Source organism: Schistocerca cancellata, chromosome 8, assembly GCF_023864275.1.
Source record: "Schistocerca cancellata isolate TAMUIC-IGC-003103 chromosome 8, iqSchCanc2.1, whole genome shotgun sequence".
In the NCBI taxonomy this organism is placed as follows: Eukaryota; Metazoa; Arthropoda; class Insecta; order Orthoptera; family Acrididae; genus Schistocerca; species Schistocerca cancellata.
In genome coordinates, this window is record NC_064633.1 from 260,868,564 (window position 1) to 260,888,772 (window position 20,209).

The 20,209-nt window shown below is 44.4% G+C and overlaps 1 protein-coding gene across 1 annotated transcript in view; it reads right to left on the reverse strand.

Moving 5' to 3' along the window:
- The window catches only part of LOC126095501 (lipase 3-like), a 48,162-nt gene extending 28,619 nt beyond the window's left edge, over positions 1-19,543 (reverse strand). The window contains exons 1-3 of the mRNA XM_049910288.1: positions 19,427-19,543; positions 5,672-5,956; positions 464-622 (exon numbers count right to left, since the gene is read on the reverse strand). Coding sequence (XP_049766245.1) covers positions 464-622; positions 5,672-5,956; positions 19,427-19,543 — 561 coding nt within the window. The remainder of the gene's footprint in view (positions 1-463; positions 623-5,671; positions 5,957-19,426) is intronic.
- Positions 19,544-20,209: the final 666 nt, after the last annotated feature.

Genomic DNA, 20,209 nt, shown 5'->3' on the forward strand with positions numbered 1-20,209 from the left:
TTTGGACAAGAAGAGAATAGAAGCTTTCGAAATGTGGTGCTACAGAAGAATGCTGAAGATTAGGTGGGTAGATCACATAACTAATGAGGAGGTATTGAATAGAAATGGGCAGAAGAGGAGTTCGTGGCACAACTTGACTAAAAGAAGGGATCAATTGGTAGGACATGATCTGAGGCATCAAGCGATCACCAATTTACTATTGGATGGCAGCGTGGAGGGTAAAAATCGTAGAGGGAGACCAAAAGATGAATACACTAGGCAGATTCAGAAGGATGTAGGTTGCAGTAAGTACTGGGAGATGAAGAAGATTGCACAGGATAGGGTAGCATGGAGAGCTGCATCAAACCAGTCTCGGGACTGAAGACCACAAAAACAACAACACTTAATGTCCTTTGAATGGCGCGTATCTCGAACTTTTTACCTTCTCAAGAAATTTAACGCTATTCAAAACTTGTAGACTTACCTTGTTCAGTTCTGCTTCGTTGAAGCCACCAATCATGAACATGATATTGGCGCATATATCCTGCGTGAAAACTTCGTCACTGCACATGAGTTCCCCTACGAGTTGCATGAACTCACTGTTCGGGTTGAACTCATTCATTCCTATCATCTGAAGAAGCACCTGCAAAAAACGGGTTACTCTTTTAGTCATAATCTCATGGATTTAACACTTCGCTTCTGCGACTACTCTTGACAGCAGTAACGTCGACAGCAGAGAACCGAGACCCAGAGAGTGGGAACGATCGATGTCATTATGATGCACAAATCTTTTACACACATTCTTGCCAGATATCAATGCCCTTAAAGAAGTACCGTCCGAAGATAAAGGTGTAATTATCTTCGTGTTGTTACACCTGATGTTTATTAAGAGTCATGTGAAATTATTTCAGGATTTCAGGCTGACAGCCCTCATTAAACAGGTAATAGTAATTGTGCATAAGTATTTCAGCACTGATTTATAGGTAAGCAATGTAAATATGAACTCTTAGGTTTTTTTAACTGAAAAACAAAAGTCTATTGTTAGTTTTACGGAAAAACCATCTGCATATCTACCTGTAAGATGCTTATGTGACTGCATAGTCCATGGCGGAAGATACCAACGAGTCCCTGTACTGTTCCGTTCTCGTATGGATAACACCGATTTCTGTCGGAAAAGATATTCATCACGGACTGATTCATTACCGTGCTGTTTGAAACAGCCGTACGCCTATTTGACGGTATATCTGGACACGACCATAGACCTGATATAACGTGATTCAGTGGCCAGGTGACATGTTTCCATTAATCCACGCTGCAGTCTCGATTATCCTAACGATCATAATTGACGATGCCGTTGGGTCAACAAGTGAACACGTATGGATCTTCTACTGCTGCGTCTCGCGTTCAACAGTATGTACTGAGCGGTGTACACTAGATAACTTGTGCCTGTACCAGTATATTTGCCACAGATCGCCCGCAATGCAGAGTTACAGAGCGGAAAAGCTACCGGCCTCGATGTTCTGTGATGAGGCGTGGATGTCCAACTCCTTGTCGTGCAGCCGTGGTTTAATCGTCAATGAACCATTTTACATACATTGAGGTGACAAAAGTCATGGGATGCCTCTCAGTACCACGTCGGACCTCTTTCTGTCCCGCTTAGTGAAGCAGCGCTACGTAGCATGGACACAACAAGTCGTTGGGAGTCTCCTGAAGAAGTATTGGACCACGCTGCGTCTATAGCAGTCCTTAACCGCGAAAGTATGGCCGGTGCAGGATTTTGTGCATAAACTGGCCTCTCGATTATGTCCCATAGATGTTCGATGGGATTCACGTCGGGCGATCCGGGTGGCCAGATCATTCGCTTGAGCTGTCCATGATGTTCTTTAAACAATCGCAAACATTTGTGGCCCTGTGATACGGCGTATTGTCATCAATAACAATTTCATCGTCGTTTGGGATCACTAAGTACATGAATGGCTGCAAATGGTCTCCAAGTAGCCGAATTTCACCATTTCCAGTCAATGATAGGTTCAGTTGGACCAGAGGACCCAGTCCATTCCATGCAAACACAGCCCACACGATTATGGAACAACCACCAGCTTGCACGTTGCCTTGTTCACAATTAGGCTCCATAGATTGGTGGTGTCTGCGCCACACTTGAACCCCAACATCAGCTTTTACCAACTAAAGTCGGTACTCATCTGCCCAGACCACACTTTTCCAATCGTGTACGGTGAAATCGATATCGTCACGAGCCCAGGAAAGGCGCTGCAGGCGATGTCGTGCTGTTAGGAAAGGTATGGCATCGGCCGTCTGTTGTCATAGCCCAATAACGTCAAAGTGTACTAACGGACGTCCACATTGTTTTATGGGATTATTTCACGCACTGTTACTCGTCTGTTAGCACTAACCGCCCTACGCAAACGCCGCTGCCCTCGATAGTTAAGGGAAGGCCGTCGGCCACTGTCTCGTCCGTGGTGAAAGATAATGCCCGAAATTTGGTATCCTCAGCACATCTTGACACTGTGGATCTGGATACATTGATTTCCCAAACGATTTCTGAAATGGGACTTCCCTTGCGTCTACTTCCGGGTTCAAAGTATGTTAATTTCCGTCGTGAGACCATAATGACATCGGAAAAATTTCCACTTGCATCACGTGAGTACAAATGACAGCTCCTCCAATGCACTGCCCTTCTATATATTGTGTAAGCGATAATACCGCCATCTGTATATGTAAGCATCGCTATCCCATGAACTCCGTCAGCTTAGTGTAGATATTCACGACAGTATCACACGAACAAGCTTAGCCGTTTCCGAGATGTTATTTACCAGGCACGGGACCATAACAATTTGCCTTTTGTCAAAGTCGCTTGTTTCCGCATATTTCCTGCATTAACATCGTTGGAATAATTTCCGATTCGTCTTTGCTTCCCTTACATACTTTCCCTACCCCGCCATGATTCCGCAGCACCACCAGATGGTATTCAGAATCGTGATGGGCCATTGTCACGATGTCTTGGCTAGCGAGCTGAGAAATTCGTACTAGCGATAAATGCGAATTAACCAGGTGATTATAATTTAAGTGTAGCTACCCACGAAGGTCCAGTGAAGGCTGTAAATATCGTGTGCCAACGATGTTTGGGCTGATATCCTAATGCGTTAATGTGGAACTGATTTACACTGGAAACAAAATAGTTACAATTCCGGCCACCAGGTGTAAGTCTGGGACTGTACAGCCTCTGGTTGACGTCTCCGGAGCTCATATTAAACAACTTCAGTAAGCGGTTGAGAGCAAAATCGAATTATACCTTCTTTAGCTGTCTTTCTCTGCCCACGTCTCATTCCTAATCTATTACACATGAAAATATTTGTATACGTCTTTCTTGTACTCACAACGCCGGATTTACAGCTGCTGGCCAAAATTAAACCCAGTTTTTTTCCAGCATAAAACGGTTCCGTGTTAATGCATTAAAGTATCTACCAAGTTTCGCTGCCGTACAATAATTACAGCCACATTGGACCTCTGTAAGTGGCTGCACTACAACTCTAACCATCCGTTAGATGGTAATTCTTTCTCAAAAGCGAAAACGCAAATTTATCTGATAAATGCTGTTCCGCTAGGAATTGTATCCGGTGAACTATTTTACTTGTTTTAAACAACCTTATTCTCTACGTATAAATATCGAAAATATAACCAATTTTCGATTTCTGGTATTGCACATCATCTGACGAAAAGTTGGAAAAGATAACGTGCGTAACAACATTTTTGCCAAATAAGAAGTAACTATTGCAAAGTCATACCTGCGCTCGATGCTTTGCTGCCACGCCAGTATGAGCGGTCTGTGAAGGCACTCGCCGCGTAAAGCAACCTATGACTACCACCTTAGAACAAAGATGGGTACGTTTGTCTGCTAGTTAAACTGCGGTTGCATCATATATAGGTCGGGTCTGAATGCGAGTGCCTCATTTACGACACTGTCAACATCAACAAGTCATTTCGCGGAAGCCATTACCGAATGCTTTGTGCTGTGTCATCCTCATTGCTTTCTTATTTTGGTAATTCTACTTCGTTAGAGCTCGCGGGGTAATGAAAATTTATAGTGGCCGAACTCCCGCCATGGCGATCGGGAAACAAAACCTGTCAACGTATTTCTATCACACCGAAAGTCTTCCCCTAACGTCCGATTAGAGTTTTTTTCGGTTCTACTTCTGCATCACTTACACTGTCGATTGTACAGGGTGACAATAATTGAACTACATGAAAATAAAACGTAAGTTAGTTACAAACTACGGCATGCATACACTTTATTCAACCTGTAAACGTTACTACAGGTATTGTGATTTCAGTAACGAAATGTTTGATATGCCTGCCATCATTGGCAATGGTGTGGCGCATACGAATAGCGAAATTCTGTTTTACTCGCAAGTGTCAGAACATCGATGCTATCGATGACCTCCTGAATGGTTGTTTTCAGGTCAGCAATGTTTTATGGGTTATTGCTGTACACATTGTCGTTAGTACATCCCCAAAAAAGGAGTCGCATGTCTTCAGATCCTGAGAATATGAAATCCAATCCAGACCCACGCCAGTGGCCTCTGGGTACCCCAGAGCCAGAATGCGGTCCCCAAAATGCTCCGCCGCGAAAAACACTGTTTCGATGGGGCCGAGCTCAGCCTTGCATGAACCACATCTTGTCGAAATCAGGATCACTTTGGATTATGTGGATGAAATCTCGTTATAAAACCTTCACGAGCCGTTCAGTAGTCACGGTGCCTTCAAGGAATATCGCACCGGCTATTCCGTGACTGGACGTTGCACTCGGTCTCCTGTTGAGGGTGAAGAGACTTCTCGATAGCGAAATGCGCATTCTCAGTCCCACAAATCCGCCAGTTTTGCTTATTGACGAACCTCAACTAATGAAAGTGGGCTTCGTCGCTAAATAAAACCGTACCGTGAATACTAATTCCAATCATGCTCCGCGATTACGCGTAAAGTTTGAACGTCCTAAAGAAAACCGTTCAGAAATTATTACAATTTTATTTCTTGTAGTTTAATCATTGTCTCCCTGTATCTGTAGCATTGTCACTTATGGATCGCACGTTTGTGAATGCCCACAAAAGTGCGAAATCAATATTCTGCAGATTTTGTGATTATCGAATTGAGCCAGATAAGAAAAACGATGTCGAGAAACAAGTTAAATCAGGGAGAACTGTTCACCGGCAAGAAAATGCTGCTGCTTGTCAACAGACATAGTCATGTGTTGAAAGCTTAAATAGAGCCAAAAGAAGGTAAACGAGTGAATATCACATCAGATTATTTTTTTTTTTTTTTTTTTTTTTTGGCAAAGGCAATCATACCGGTCAAATGCTCTCCAGTCACCCACTTTTTCTAACAGTCAATTTTAAAGCACTAAGGCTTCATTTGTATGTCTTAATCATTTACAAACTAAAATAATTTAGATGCGAATTTCGCCAAAAATAGAAACGACGGTTCATCAGAGAATCTGTTTCGTAGGATTAAAGGACATGTAAATTTCAGATCACTTCATATGTTAATTTCAGTGATGCTTCCGCGAGCTAGTTAACTTTAAAATAAGAAGACTTCAGTTAATACTACAATATACAGCAAAAACATTTTGTTGGTACCACGTATTAAATGTAGACCAGCAAAGGTGAAATGTGATACCTACCTCCACTTGATCTATGAACTGCGACACAATTTGCAAGAGTGGATTGAACATGTGGTCCATGAAGGCGACGGGAGCCAGGCTGAACATGACGCGGATCTTGTCGTTGTACTCGGGTCGCATTGTCGTCATCACGTAGAAGGAAGTGGTGCCCTGGGAGTGGCCAGCGTAGTACAGGTCGCTCTGGCCCGTCTTGGCCAGGATGTAGTCGATCTTGGCCGGCAGGTCGTAGTAGCCGATCTCGTGCCATCTGCACAAGGAAAACAGTGCGCCACGTGGTTTGCTTGACTAGGAATATCAGTTAATTTTGTTACTTCAGTTTAGTTTTTGGGTGTCTCAAGGATCGTATTCCTGGCAAATCGCCGTGGAATAGAATGTGTCACTAATTCCACAAGTAAGATACACTTTCTGTGTGAAAATGGCTACATGCTGGCAGGACCGACTGCGGACCTCTGCTGCAGAGCCGAGTAGAAGGTCTGAATCAGAGGCTCAGACGGTTCTGCGACACTGTAGATTGCAGATTCCTCTACTTGCGGCAAAGGTTGGTTGGGTTTCGGGATTCGCTGGATAGCTCAGGAGTCCACCAACGAAGGGGCCGGTTACACTGGCAGCAGGCGCTGAGTGGTATGGACTGGTCGTTTTTTTTTAAATTTGAGGGTTTCCGGAAAGCACAAATAGCTTCAGTCTCAAAGGGTGCAGGCCGAACACAGGAAGAAAGTAGATATAGGAACCATCGGTATAACAGTGGTAAACTGTAGTAGCTGCGCTGGGAAAGTACCAGAGCTCCAACCGATAATAAAAAGTACTGAAGCTTAAATCGTTACAGGCACTGAAAGCTAGCTAAAGGCGGAGATAAGTTCAGGCGAAATTTTGCGATGAAAGTAACGTTGTTCCGAAAGGATAGGCTAAACACAGTTGACGGTGATGTGTTTGTTGCTGTTAGAAATAGTTTAGCTTGTTGCGAAATTAAAGTAGATAGTTCCAGTGAGTTAGTATGGGCAGAGGTCACAATTGGCAACCGGAACAAAATAATAATTGGATCCTTTTAGTGACCTGCCAATTCAGATGAGACAATTACTGAAAGGTTCAAAGAAAGTTTTAGTTTAATTTCAAACAAGTACCCGACTCATAGAATTATAGCTGGTGGTGACTCTAATTTACCCTCGATATGTCGGGATAATACATGTTTAAATCCGGAAGTACGCATAAAACATCATCCGGAATTCTGCTGGAGGCATTCTCTGAAAATTACTTTGAGCAGTTAATTCATGAGTCCACGCGAATAGCAAAAGGTTGCGAAAACACGCTTGACCTCTCGGCAACAATTAACTCTGAGCTAATGACGAGCATCACAATGGATACAGGGATTAGTGAACGTAGGGTTGTTGGAGTGAAATTGAATACTGTAAGCCCTAATCTTTGAAAAATGAACGAAAAATATACCTGTTCAGGGGAGCAGATAAAAATTCACAACCGGCCGGAGTGGCCGAGCGGTTCTAGGTGCTACAGTCTGGAACCGCGTGACCGCTGCGGACGCAGGTTCGAATCCTGCCTCGGGCATAGATGTGTGTGATGTCCTTAGGTTAGTTAGGTTTAAGTAGTTCTAAGTTCTATGGGACTGATGACCTCAGCAGTTAAGTCCCATAGTGCTCAGAGCCATTTGAACCATTTGAAAAATTCACTTGTCGCCTTCCTGAGAGACAGTCTCCACTCCTTCCAAATTAACAGTGTAGGTGTAAACTAGATGTGGCTTAAATTCAAAGAAGTTGTCCAAATAAATTTACAAATGACGGAGCTGATCTCCCTTGGTACAAAAACGGGTCAAAACACTGTTCCAGGAAGAACGAAAAAAAGCGTGCCATATTTAAACGGACGCAAAAACTCAAGATTAGTGATCTATTGCAGAAGCTCGTACTTTAACGCGGACATCAATGCAAGACGCTTACAATAGTTTCCACAACGAAACTTTATCTCGAAATCTGGCAGAAAATCCATTGAGGTACTGGTCGTGTGTAAAGTATGCTAGCTGCACACAATGCCTTCTCTCCGCAATAGCAATGGAAATATTATCGACGACTGTGCTGCCAAAGCAGAGTTACTAAACACAACCTTTCGCGAAGAAGGCCAACTAAATATTCTAGAATTCGAATCAAGAACAGCTGCCAACATGAGTAAAGTAGAAGTAGATATCCTCTGACTAGTGAAGCAACTTAAATCACTTAATAAAAGGAAGTCTTCCGGTCAAGGCTGTACATCAGTCAAGTTCCTTTCAGAGTAAGCTGATACAATAGCTCCATACTTCACAATCGTATACAACCGTTCGAAAGATCCGCACATAAAGACTGAAAATTTGCATGGTTCACACTAACATTCAAGTAAGATAGTAGGAGTAATCTACTAAATTGCAGGCCCGTATCATTAACGTCGATATGCAACAGGATTCTGCAACATATGCTGTGTTCGAACATTATGAATTATCTAGAAGAAAACGGTCTATTCAAATACAGTCAACATGGATTTAGAAAACATCATCCTTGTGAAACATAATTAGCTCTTTACTCGCACGAAGTGTTGAGTGCTATTGACAAGTGATTTAAAATTGATTCCTCATTTCTTGATTTCCAGAAGGCTTTTGACACTGTACCACACAAGCAGCTTGTAGTGAAATTCTTGCTTATGTACTACCGTCTCAGTTATGTGACTGAATTCGTGATTTGTTGTCAGAGAGGTCATAGTTAGTAGAAATGACGGGAAGTCATCGAGTAAAACAGAGGTGATTTCTGGCCTCTCCCAAATAGTGTTATAGGCCCCTTGCTGTTCCTCTTTTCTATATAAACGATTTAGGAGTCAATATGTGGTGCCGTCATAGGTTGTTTTCAGATGACGCTGTGGTTTATCGACTATTAAAGTCATCAGAAGATCAAAACAAATTTCAAAACGATTTAGAGAAGCTCTCTGCATGGTGCAAAAATTGGCAATTGACCTAAATAACGAAACGTGTGAGGTCATCCACATGAATGCTAAAAGGAGCCCGTTAAACTTCGGTTACATAATAAATCTGTCAAATCTAGAGGCCGTAAATACAACTAAATACCTAGGAATTACAATTACGAACAACTTAAATTGGAAAGAACACATAGAAAATGTTGATGGGAAGGCTAACCAAAGACAGCGTTTTATTGGCAGAACACTTAGAAAATGTAACAGATCTACTAATATCCTACATAGCCTGTCCGTCCTCTTTTAGACTACTGCTGCGCGGTGTGGGATCCTTACCAGATGGGACTGACGGAGTAGATCGAGAAAGATCCAATAAGGGTAGTACGTTTTGTATTATCGCGAAATAGGGGAGAGAGTGTCACTGAAATTATGCAGGATTTGGGGTGGACATCATTAAAACAAAGGCATGTTTTATTGCGGGGGAATCGACTCACTAAATTTCAGTCATCAACTTTCTGCTCGAATGTGAAAATATTTTGTTGACGCTGACCTATATCGGGAGAAACGACCACCATAATAAAATAAGAAAAATCAGAGCTCGCACGGAAAAATGTAAGTTTTCGTTTTTTCTGTACGCTGAACGAGATTGGAATAATAGAGAAATTTTATGAAGGTGGTTTGATGAAACCTCTGCCAGGCACTTAAATGTGATATGCAGAGTATCCATGTACAGGTAGATATAGATTTAGTTTTAAGCTTGATCTACGACCAAATATTATAAATGTAACCAACTACATAAACACCATCCACTCAAGAACAAATTGAATAACAATGGTGGCAGAACGCATCCTTTGTCGGACTCGTCTACAGATATTAACTGAGTGAGCTCATTATGAAACTTAAACTTTGCTGTCTAATTAGAATATAAATTCTCTATACATCAGATGATTTTTCTGAATATATCACTTTATTTGAGAATTCCCGTACGTATGCAACGTTGTATTCCGTCAAAGATTTAATAACTACTTAGTTAACACAGGACTGGGTACGACAAAGTAATGGAAGAAGTAAAGAAATTTTAATAGCTAGGAACAAGCTTACAGAGAATGGTCAAACAGAGGAATATGTCAAAATCTGATTGCCATAGGTGAAGGAAAATGTCTTCAATAAAAGATTTCTATTACTAAATAATAATATCCAAAGTGTGTAAGAGATTACGTAGTTTCTTCCGCTGCTGTTGAATCTAGACATCGAAGAAGCGATGACAGAAATGAAGGACAGAGCCGAGAATGCTATTAAAATTCAGGGTGAAAGGATATCAATGGTAGGTTCGCTGATGACATTTCTGTCCTCCGTGTAAGTAAGGAAGAATTACAGGACATTCTGAATGGAATGAACAGTCTAATGAGTGTAGAATATGGACAGAGAGTAATCCAAAGAAAGATGAAAGTAATGAGAAGCAGCAGAAATGAGGTTACTGATTTGCAGTCAAAATTGGAAACCACGAATTGGGTGAAATGAATGGATTGTGGTGCCTAGGAAGTAAAATGAAGTATGACGGACGGAGCAAGGAGAACATTTAAAGTAGACTAGTACAGATGAAGAAGGCATTCCAGGCCAAAAGAAGTCTACAAGTATCAAATACCGGAGTTAATTTCAAGAAGAAATTTCTGAAAAAGTACTTTTAGAGAAGATGGATTGTGGGAAAACCGGAAGAGAAAAGAATCTAGACGTTTGCGATTAGGCGCAGTATAAGGATGTTGAAAATCAGGTGGGCTGATAAGGTAAGGAATGGCAAGATTCACCACATAATTGTAGAGGAGAGAACACGTGTAAGAGAACAAGAGCCAGTGTGATAGGACATGTGTTAAGACATCAAGGAATAACTTCCATGGTACTGGAGCGAGCTGTAAAGGGTAAAAAATCTAGAGAAAGACAGTGATTGGAACATACCCAACAAATAACTGAGAACGTTGGAGGTGCAAGTGTCATTCTGTGATGAAGAGGTTGGCACTCAAAACCAGACAGATGTATGGGAAAAGAACAGATGTATAAACGAAATCTACAGAAGACTTTTACTAGAAAAAAGAAACAGGTTACTGGGACATCTCATAACGAATTATTGGCCCTGGAAGGATCATCAGAGAGAAAAATAATGAGAGCAGACGTAAAATAGAAGATGATAACTGGATTATAGCGGGTGTTGTCTCCCACAACTTCATTGTAGTGGGGCCAATCAGTATCCTTGTTGTCGACAACGTTCAGCGTAACTCAAAACTGAAGGATCTAGAAGTACTACTACTACTACTACTACTACTACTACTACTTACATCTACAAATTTGGCTTCAAATACGAGGGTTGGAACTTTAATAGTGGCAACTATTTATTTACAGCTCGTACAAAGTAGATACATGTTTCAAAGTTTTATTGGCCGTCAAAGTAGTCACCAGCATTGTGTATAACCCGTTGCCAGCGGTGTGGAAGTCGCAGGATTCTCTTAGCAGTGCCAGTTGTGTTGACAGTTCGAGCGACGAGGTCTGTTACCCGACGAATTTGTAACAGTTCTGAAACGAATGCCGTGAAGTGTTTCCTTCAGTTTAGAAATCGATTTGAACTTACGAGGGCTTAAGTCGGGGGAGTGGAGTAGGTGGTATAGCACTTCGCAGCTCCATCAGTCAAACAAATCAGTAACAGTTTGCACTGTACATGCTTGAGCACTGAGCTGCAAAATGATGGTCAGGTCCTGCAGAAAGTGTCATCACTTCTGTCTCTATGCTCTTCGTTTTTGGAACACAACCTACGACCATCTTAGAGACAGAAGTGATGACACTTTCTGCAGGACGTGACCATCATTTTGCACGACTGTTACTGATTTGTTTGACTGATGGGGCTGCTAATTGCTATACCACCTACTGCACTTCCCTGACTTAAGCCCTCGTGGCACAAAACGACTCCCCCCCTCCCCCATGCCCTGTTCCACTCGCGAATGGCGCGTGGAAAGAATGGTTGTTAATAATTCTGTGTATTAGCCCAAATTTTTCGAATTTTCTCGTTGCGGTCTTTTTGTAAGGAAGTAGTATATGGCCCAACTCTCCCCGGCAAGTGCTCTCTCGAAATTTAATTAGTAACCCTCTCCGTGATGCACTGCGCCTCTTTTGTAGCGTCAGCCAATGAAGCTTGTTGAGCAATCTCTGTAGCGATCTCGAGCCGACTGAACGACCGAGCGAGCTTGCGCTGTGCTTAGCTCACTGGACTCGCATTCGGGAGGACAACTGTTCAATCCCGCGTCCAGCCATCCTGATTTAGGTTTTCCGTGATTTCCCTAAATCACTTGAGAAAAATGCCGGGATGATTCCTGTGATAGGGCACGGCCAATGTCCTTCCCCATCCTTCCCTAATCCGAGCTTGTGCTCCTCTCTGATGACCTCGTTGTCGATGGGACTTTTAAATCCTCCTCCTCCTCCGACTAAACGAACCCGTGGCGGAACGCACCGCTCTTCGATGGACCTTCCGTAGGTTTTCTACCAGTCCTACCTGGTAAAGATACTAGACATGAACAATCGGTCGAACTAGCACATTATAATCCACTTCATTCATGGATGAATTACGTTTCCTTAACATTCTTACTATGAATCCGTCTGGTACATGCTTTTCCTATTATATGTTTTATGTGGTCATTCTACTTAAGGTCACATTGGATAATTACTCGTAGATGTTTTGAGGGAGTGTGCTGCACACCTGGTAGGTAGACTATGCTAGTTCGGTTAAATCTCGCCTTCTCAGGGACGGCAAGCACTAACGGAGGCCTAGCGTCTGTGGTAAGCATCAGTCAACATTTTGTCTATCACAAAAATTGTCCTCTATGACGGGGTCTATCACCACTAGACGTTTGTCGCCAAGACTTTGAAACATCTTGTATAAAGAATGTCATGTTCTTCAAACGCTGAGCAGCAACATTGTAACCGGATACTTCAGATTCTTTATTTTATGAGCATTCTTCCACTTATCCATTTCGAAAGAAAGCTGCGTTTTGTGTGGAAGATTTCTCTAATTCTTCCTACATTTCCTTGCGATCGGCGGATGACGATGCTTTCTTATAGATCGCAGAAGTATCAAAAAAATGGTTCAAATGGCTCTCAGCACTATGGGACTTAACTTCTCAGGTCATCAGTCCCCTAGAACTTAGAACTACTTAAACCTAACTAACCTAAGGACATCACACACATCCATGCCCGAGGCAGGATTCGAACCTGCGACCGTAGCGGCCACGCAGTTCCAGACTGTAGCGCCTAGAACCGCTTGGCCACTTCGGCCGGCGCAGAAGTATCACCAAACACTTTGATAATAGGGGAGAATGTTCTACCTTGAGGATAGTGCACCTAGGAACAAATGATGCTTCCTGATCAGTGTTTTAATCAGGTGACCGTTTTCAGAATCACATGAAGAAAGAAGCATTAGAGACAGCCATAAGCAGTTTCAGGCATTTTCTATAGTTTTTGTTGTTGTGATACATGTTGTGTTTTGTGCATCATTTGCAAATTTTTCAGTTCTACGCACTCAAGTATTGTTTAATACGTTAGACCTATTTGGAATATATTATTCAGTCACAGAACTTTGTGTTGAGTAAAATTCAGTTTATTTTTAAAACTAGTTAGAGTATGTAACGTGTGGACGATTAATACCATGGGAAATTGTGTCATTTGCAACCGAAATGAGTTGTTTTCATCTCTTAACAACTTTATGTGTCTTGAAACTGAAAGTTTGTGGTATTTTCCCGTAGCTTCTGCACTGCGAGACAAAACTTTATGACCACTGCCCACCGCGACGTTGGTTGCCACCTGGGGGCGTTGTGTGCACGTGACACGGTAACAAAAGTATGTAAGCGGAGAAGACACCGACAGGGTATCACCCTAGCGAAGATATGGGCTACAAATGAGGAAAACCATTGAGATAAATGACTTTCACAAAGGTAGGATTATTATTACGCAGAACGAGCATCCAGAAAATGGCGAAGCTGCTTGAATGTGCACAGCCGGCCGCGGTGGTCTAGCGGTTCTGGCGCTGCAGTCCGGAACCGCGGGACTGCTACGGTCGCAGGTTCGAATCGTGCCTCGGGCATGGGTGTGTGTGATGTCCTTAGGTTAGTTAGGTTTAAGTAGTTCTAAGTTCTAGGGGACTTATGACCTAAGCTGTTGAGTCCCATAGTGCTCAGAGCCATTTTTTTGAATGTGCACATGCTAAGTCGTGAGCATCTATGGAAGGAGGTAGGACAATGGAACTACCACTACGTGCTAGATGGTTGGACGACGACGACTCTTCACAGAAGAAGGCCTGAGTGGCTGAGCGGTTCTAGGCGCTACAGTCTGGAAACGCGCGACCGCAACGGTCGCAGGTTCGAATCCTGCCTCGGGCATGGATGTGTGTAATGTCCTTAGGTTAGTTAGATTTAAGTAGTTCTAAGTTCTAGGGGACTGATGACCTCAGAAGTTAAGTCCCATAGTGCTCAGAGCCATTTGAACCATCTTTTCTTCACAGAATGTGAGGTTCAGAGGTTCGTCTGCTCTGACAAGTAGGATAGATAGTGATACGTAGCATCTCTGCCGAAAGAGCACAACGCCGGTGCACGTACAATTGTTTCTGAGTACATCGTTCCTCCTACATTGTTGAATATGAAGCTCCGTAGCAGACCACCCCTATGTGTACACTTGTTGACCCAGGGACGTCGTCAATTACGATTGCAGTACTCATGGGACCATCGACCAATGGAAACGTGTCGGCTCTTCGTATGAATCACATTTTTGCTACACTACGTCGCTGATTGTCTCCACAAACGCCGTCATCGAGGTGAACGGCAGCTCGAAACGTACAAAACTGGAAATTTCTGGTAAGTTCCTATGGGACCAAACTGCTGAGGTCATCGGCCCCTAGGCTTACACGCTACTTAATATACACTCCTGGAAATTGAAATAAGAACACCGTGAATTCATTGTCCCAGGAAGGGGAAACTTTATTGACACATTCCTGGGGTCAGATAAATCACATGATCACACTGACAGAACCACAGGCACATAGACACAGGCAACAGAACATGCACAATGTCGGCACTACTACAGTGTATATCCACCTTTCGCAGCAATGCAGGCTGCTATTCTCCCATGGATACGATCGTAGAGATGCTGGATGTAGTCCTGTGGAACGGCTTGCCATGCCATTTCCACCTGGCGCCTCAGTTGGACCAGCGTTCGTGCTGGACGTGCAGACCGCGTGAGACGACGCTTCATCCAGTCCCAAACATGCTCAATGGGGGACAGATCCGGAGATCTTGCTGGCCAGGGTAGTTGACTTACACCTTCTAGAGCACGTTGGGTGGCACGGGATACATGCGGACGTGCATTGTCCTGTTGGAACACCAAGTTCCCTTGCCGTTCTAGGAATGGTAGAACGATGGGTTCGATGACGGTTTGGATGTACCGTGCACTATTCAGTGTCCCCTCGACGATCACCAGTGGTGTACGGCCGGTGTAGGAGATCGCTCCCCACACCATGATGCCGTGTGTTGGCCCTGTGTGCCTCGGTCGTATGCAGTCCTGATTGTGGCGCTCACCTGCACGGCGCCAAACACGCATACGACCATCATTGGCACCAAGGCAGAAGCGACTCTCATCGCTGAAGACGACACGTCTCCATTCGTCCCTCCATTCACGCCTGTCGCGACACCACTGGAGGCGGGCTGCACGATGTTGGGGCGTGAGCGGAAGACGGCCTAACGGTGTGCGGGACCGTAGCCCAGCTTCATGGAGACGGTTGCGAATGGTCCTCGCCGATACCCCAGGAGCAACAGTGTCCCTAATTTGCTGGGAAGTGGCGGTGCGGTCCCCTACGGCACTGCGTAGGATCCTACGGTCTTGGCGTGCATCCGTGCGTCGCTGCGGTCCGGTCCCAGGTCGACGGGCACGTGCACCTTCCGCCGACCACTGGCGACAACATCGATGTACTGTGGAGACCTCACGCCCCACGTGTTGAGCAATTCGGCGGTACGTCCACCCGGCCTCCCGCATGCCCATTATACGCCCTCGCTCAAAGTCCGTCAACTGCACATACGGTTCACGTCCACGCTGTCGCGGCATGCTACCAGTGTTAAAGACTGCGATGGAGCTCCGTATGCCACGGCAAACTGGCTGACACTGACGGCGGCGGTGCACAAATGCTGCGCAGCTAGCGCCATTCGACGGCCAACACCGCGGTTCCTGGTGTGTCCGCTGTGTCGTGCGTGTGATCATTGCCTGTACAGCCCTCTCGCAGTGTCCGGAGCAAGTATGGTGGGTCTGACACACAGGTGTCAATGTGTTCTTTTTTCCATTTCCAGGAGTGTAACTTAAACTAACTTACGCTATGGACAACGCATGCACTCATGCCCGAGGGAGGACTCGAGCCTCCGACGGGGGCAACCGCGGGAAGGTCAAAACAAATAATTTTCCCTAATGTCATTTTTTCCTATGAGGATTATTTAAACCGGTGGAGGCCGTATTACGCTCTTCAGTTGTTAGAGGGCGTATTACGCTTTTCAATTGTAGGCAACTGCTGTCCACCTGTGTAGTAGTGCACTGTCTCTGTTTACTAATGGAGCGTTGCACCTGGAGTGAGTACACTGATATGGTTGGTGCGTACTACGTAGCGCACCACAACGGACGAGCTGCACGGCGGGTTTATCAACAACAATATCCTAATCGCCGTATCCCGCATCATACGACCTTTGCTGCTGTGTACCAACGTCTGCGTGAGACCGGGGCATTTAGCAGATTATATGGACAGGGACGCCGTCGCACGGCAAGAGCGCTCCAATTTGAGGAATCTGTCTTGCAGCATGTGGAACGGGATCCGCAGCTCGAGACGTCAAGCACGCCACAGACACAGGCTGGGGGAGCAGTGTTATTCTACTGAAACATTCTCCTTGCGTGGGACCTGTGGTAATTCTGGAAGACACGATGACAGCTGCGAACCACCTGCATCCCTCAACGCTTGATGTCTTTTCCCTCGACGAGGTCATCTTTCACCAGCATAACTGTCCGTGTCTCGGAGCCAGAACCGTGCTACAATTGTTTTAGGAGCATTACAGTGGACTCACGTTGATGTCTCTGTGTCCATATTCGCCTGATGTAAATCTTATAGAACCCATGCGAGTCACTATAGGGCGCCGTCACCGTGTACGCAAATCAGCGTCCCGTCATTTTCGCAGATTACGAGACCTGTGCTAGACACCTAGCGCCACTTACCTGCACAAACTGTCGGATCCCTGATACACAAAATCAGTGATGTATTTCGTTCTATAGACGGGCAACCAGGCTATGAAGCAGGTGGTCATAATGTTTGGCTCATGAGTGTATTTCAAAATGTATTTGGCTGGTAATTAGTTTCTGTAATAGTTCTAGTTAATTTGCTATCACTTACTTAGTACTGGTGTATATTAGAGTAATCATGTAACAGATAAACTATTAAATACATTACTGACAAAGCTTTCTCGACTGCAACACTTTTAAATTTCAGTAGAATATTTCTTCCTAGGTAGAATATCACACTGTACCTTGGAACATAATTCCATACCTGGAACAACATTGCTTTTCCGGATTGACTTTCGTAATTTCAGAAAAAGTCTTCCCCAAACAAAAAGTTTATGCCATCATCTACACTCATGCTCATAAATTAAGGATAATGCTGATACATGGTGAAACGACGCTCTGGTGGGCGGTTTGCGGGTTTAAATCACCTCGGGGTATGACCATGAGGTGCACTTGACCTACGGTCGTCGCACAGTGGTGCTGGCAACAGTCCACATACGCAGAGGTGTGTTGGTGCATGTCAGAGTACGGTGCAGCGAGTAAGTGTGCAGACGTTTTCAGACGTGCTAATGGTGACTGTGTGTTGAAAATGACTCAAAGAACACATACTGATGACGTTATTAGGGGTAGAATGTGTCCAGGCGCTACAGTACGCGACGTCCACAGTGTACAACGCTACAAGAAAACCGATATCTCACCATCAGTGCCCGCAGACGGCCACGGAGTACTGCAGGTAGACTTTCTCGGGACCTTACAGCAGCCACTGGAACAGTTTTCTCCAGACACGCCGTCTACAGACGACTGAACAGACATGGTTTATTCGCCTGGATACTTGTAAGGTGCATTTTACTGACCAATGGTCACATGAGAGCCCGTAAATCCTGGTATCAAGAACACAGTACATGGTCATTGGAACAATGGTCCCAGGTTATGTTCACGGACGAGTCCAGGTATAGTCTGAACAGTGATTCTGGCCGGGTTTTTATCTGGCGTGAACCAGGAACCAGATACCAACCGCTTAATGTCCTTGAAAGGGACCTGTATGGAGGTCGTGTTTTGATGGTGTGGGATGGGATTATGATTGGTGCACGTACACCCCTGCATGTCTTTGACAGAGGAACTTAACAGGTCAGGCGTATGGGAACGTCATTTTACGTTAGTATGTCCGCCTTTTCAAGGGTGCAATGGGTCCCACCTTCCTCCTGATGGATGATAACGCACGGCTCCACCGAGCTGCCATCGTGAAGGAGTACCTTGAACCAGAAGATATGAGGCGAATGGAGTGGTCTGCCTGTTCTCCAGACCTAAACCCCATCTAGTGTGTCTGGGATGCTCTCGGTCGACGTATGGCTGCACGCCTTCAAACCCCTACGACACTTCAGGAGCTCCGACAAGCACTGGTGCAAGAATAGGAGGCTATACCCCAGCAGCTGCTCTATCACCTGATCCAGAGTATGCCAACCCGTTGTGCGACCTGTGTACGTGTGCATGGTGATCATATCCCATATTGATGTCGGGGTACATGCGCAGGAAACAGTGTCGTTCTGTAGCGCATGTGTTTCGGGACGGTTTTCTCAACTTCTCACCAATACCGTGGACTTACAGATCTGTGTCGTGTGTGTTCCCTATGTGCCTATGTTATTAGCGCCAGTTTTGTGTAGTGCCACGTTGTGTGGCACCACATTCTGCAATTATCCTAAATTTATGAGTGTGAATGTAGGAAAGGGATTAGAAAGTAGAAACGGGATAAGAAAGTATATTAAACTTCTATTAAAGGGCTGGCTGGAGGAGAAAGCTCGAAATGTGTTCCAAGCCCTATGTCTCCCCTACTACTAATAGTAATCCTGTTACGACACCATGGGACACTCGTTTCTTTTCCTCACCGACAAGTATTACGTACTGCTTTCTGTTCGTAAAACATTCACCAACCGTTTGTTGCTTAATAAAAAATTGGAATTCCAAGATGGAGTAACAACAGTATTATGGAAAGGATAGATTGCTTCTCACCATATGGAGGAGACGATGAGTAGTAGACAAGCACAACGAAATGGCTGCTGTAGAGTTAAGCTTTCGGCAATAGGCCTTCTTCCGAAGTAGAAAACACACACAAGCACAACCTACACACACATGACCACTGTCTCTGGATACTGTGGTTTTCAATAGACAAGCGGTACAGTATCGAGCTTCTTTCGGGAAGCTGTCACATTAGGAGACCATATACTCGAACACCCACTGCATTCACTTGTTACCAACAGTTGTTACCAGTCACGTGCTTCGCAAAACTCTTGAAGTAATCACATATATCCTGTAGCTCGCAATGAAAAAATAAAGGAGTGGTGGTAGTATCGTGAGCAATTGTAGTCTTAGATAACAGGGACTCGCTAACCAATATTTTATTGCATAGCTACAGTGCAACAACATATTTCCAATTACTGTTGTCGAGAGTATCACCTGCGTCGATCCAGCTTAAGTTCTACTCACCGTATCCAAGTCAGCATCCTCATTGTATTCGAGCGTCTCCACAAGAGGTCGACGGCAAGGCACCGCCCCTTCCGCAGCTATCACTAGGACCAGCACCAGTAAAGCGGCAGTCTTCATGGTCTCTGATCCCGTGCCACCTCTGCCTCTGTGCCCGCGCCGCTCCCCATATTTAAGTACTTGCTGCTTTATCTGCCATCTGATACCGAATGATCCCTGAAACGGTTCTCATAAACAACGGCTATGATTGCAGTATTAGAGAGCTGATCAAGGGCGATTAATAGCAATCTTCAGATGACAACAACATCATTCATATAGTTTTCAAATATACAAGGTGATTAAATTTCAGCAACTATAGAGGTTCAGTGTGGAGTGTAATTATTATATGACAGCGAATCTTGGTAGATATTCTGATACGTTAATGGTTGAACAGTTTACGCTGGGAAAAATTAAGTTCCAGTTTTGGGCACCAAATGCAAATCTATCGCTGTGAATAGAAGAAAGACATATAGAAATGTTGCCACTTGTAAAGGATTAGGAACGGGACGTAAGTAGAAAAGGTCTCACAAGTGAGAAAGGCATAATGTTGATTTCATTAATAACTACCACTTACGCAATTTGTTCCATATGAGCACCGGAGATGGTGAAAGGTATGTGCTAAGGTCTGATCAGGGTAGCTCCAGAAAATAGTCGGTAGTTGCCAACCGCAAGGTGGAACGAGTATAATATCTTTGAGTAGGAGGATCTTTGATGATTAAGAGAGCCGGACGCGTGCAGTAAAAAACC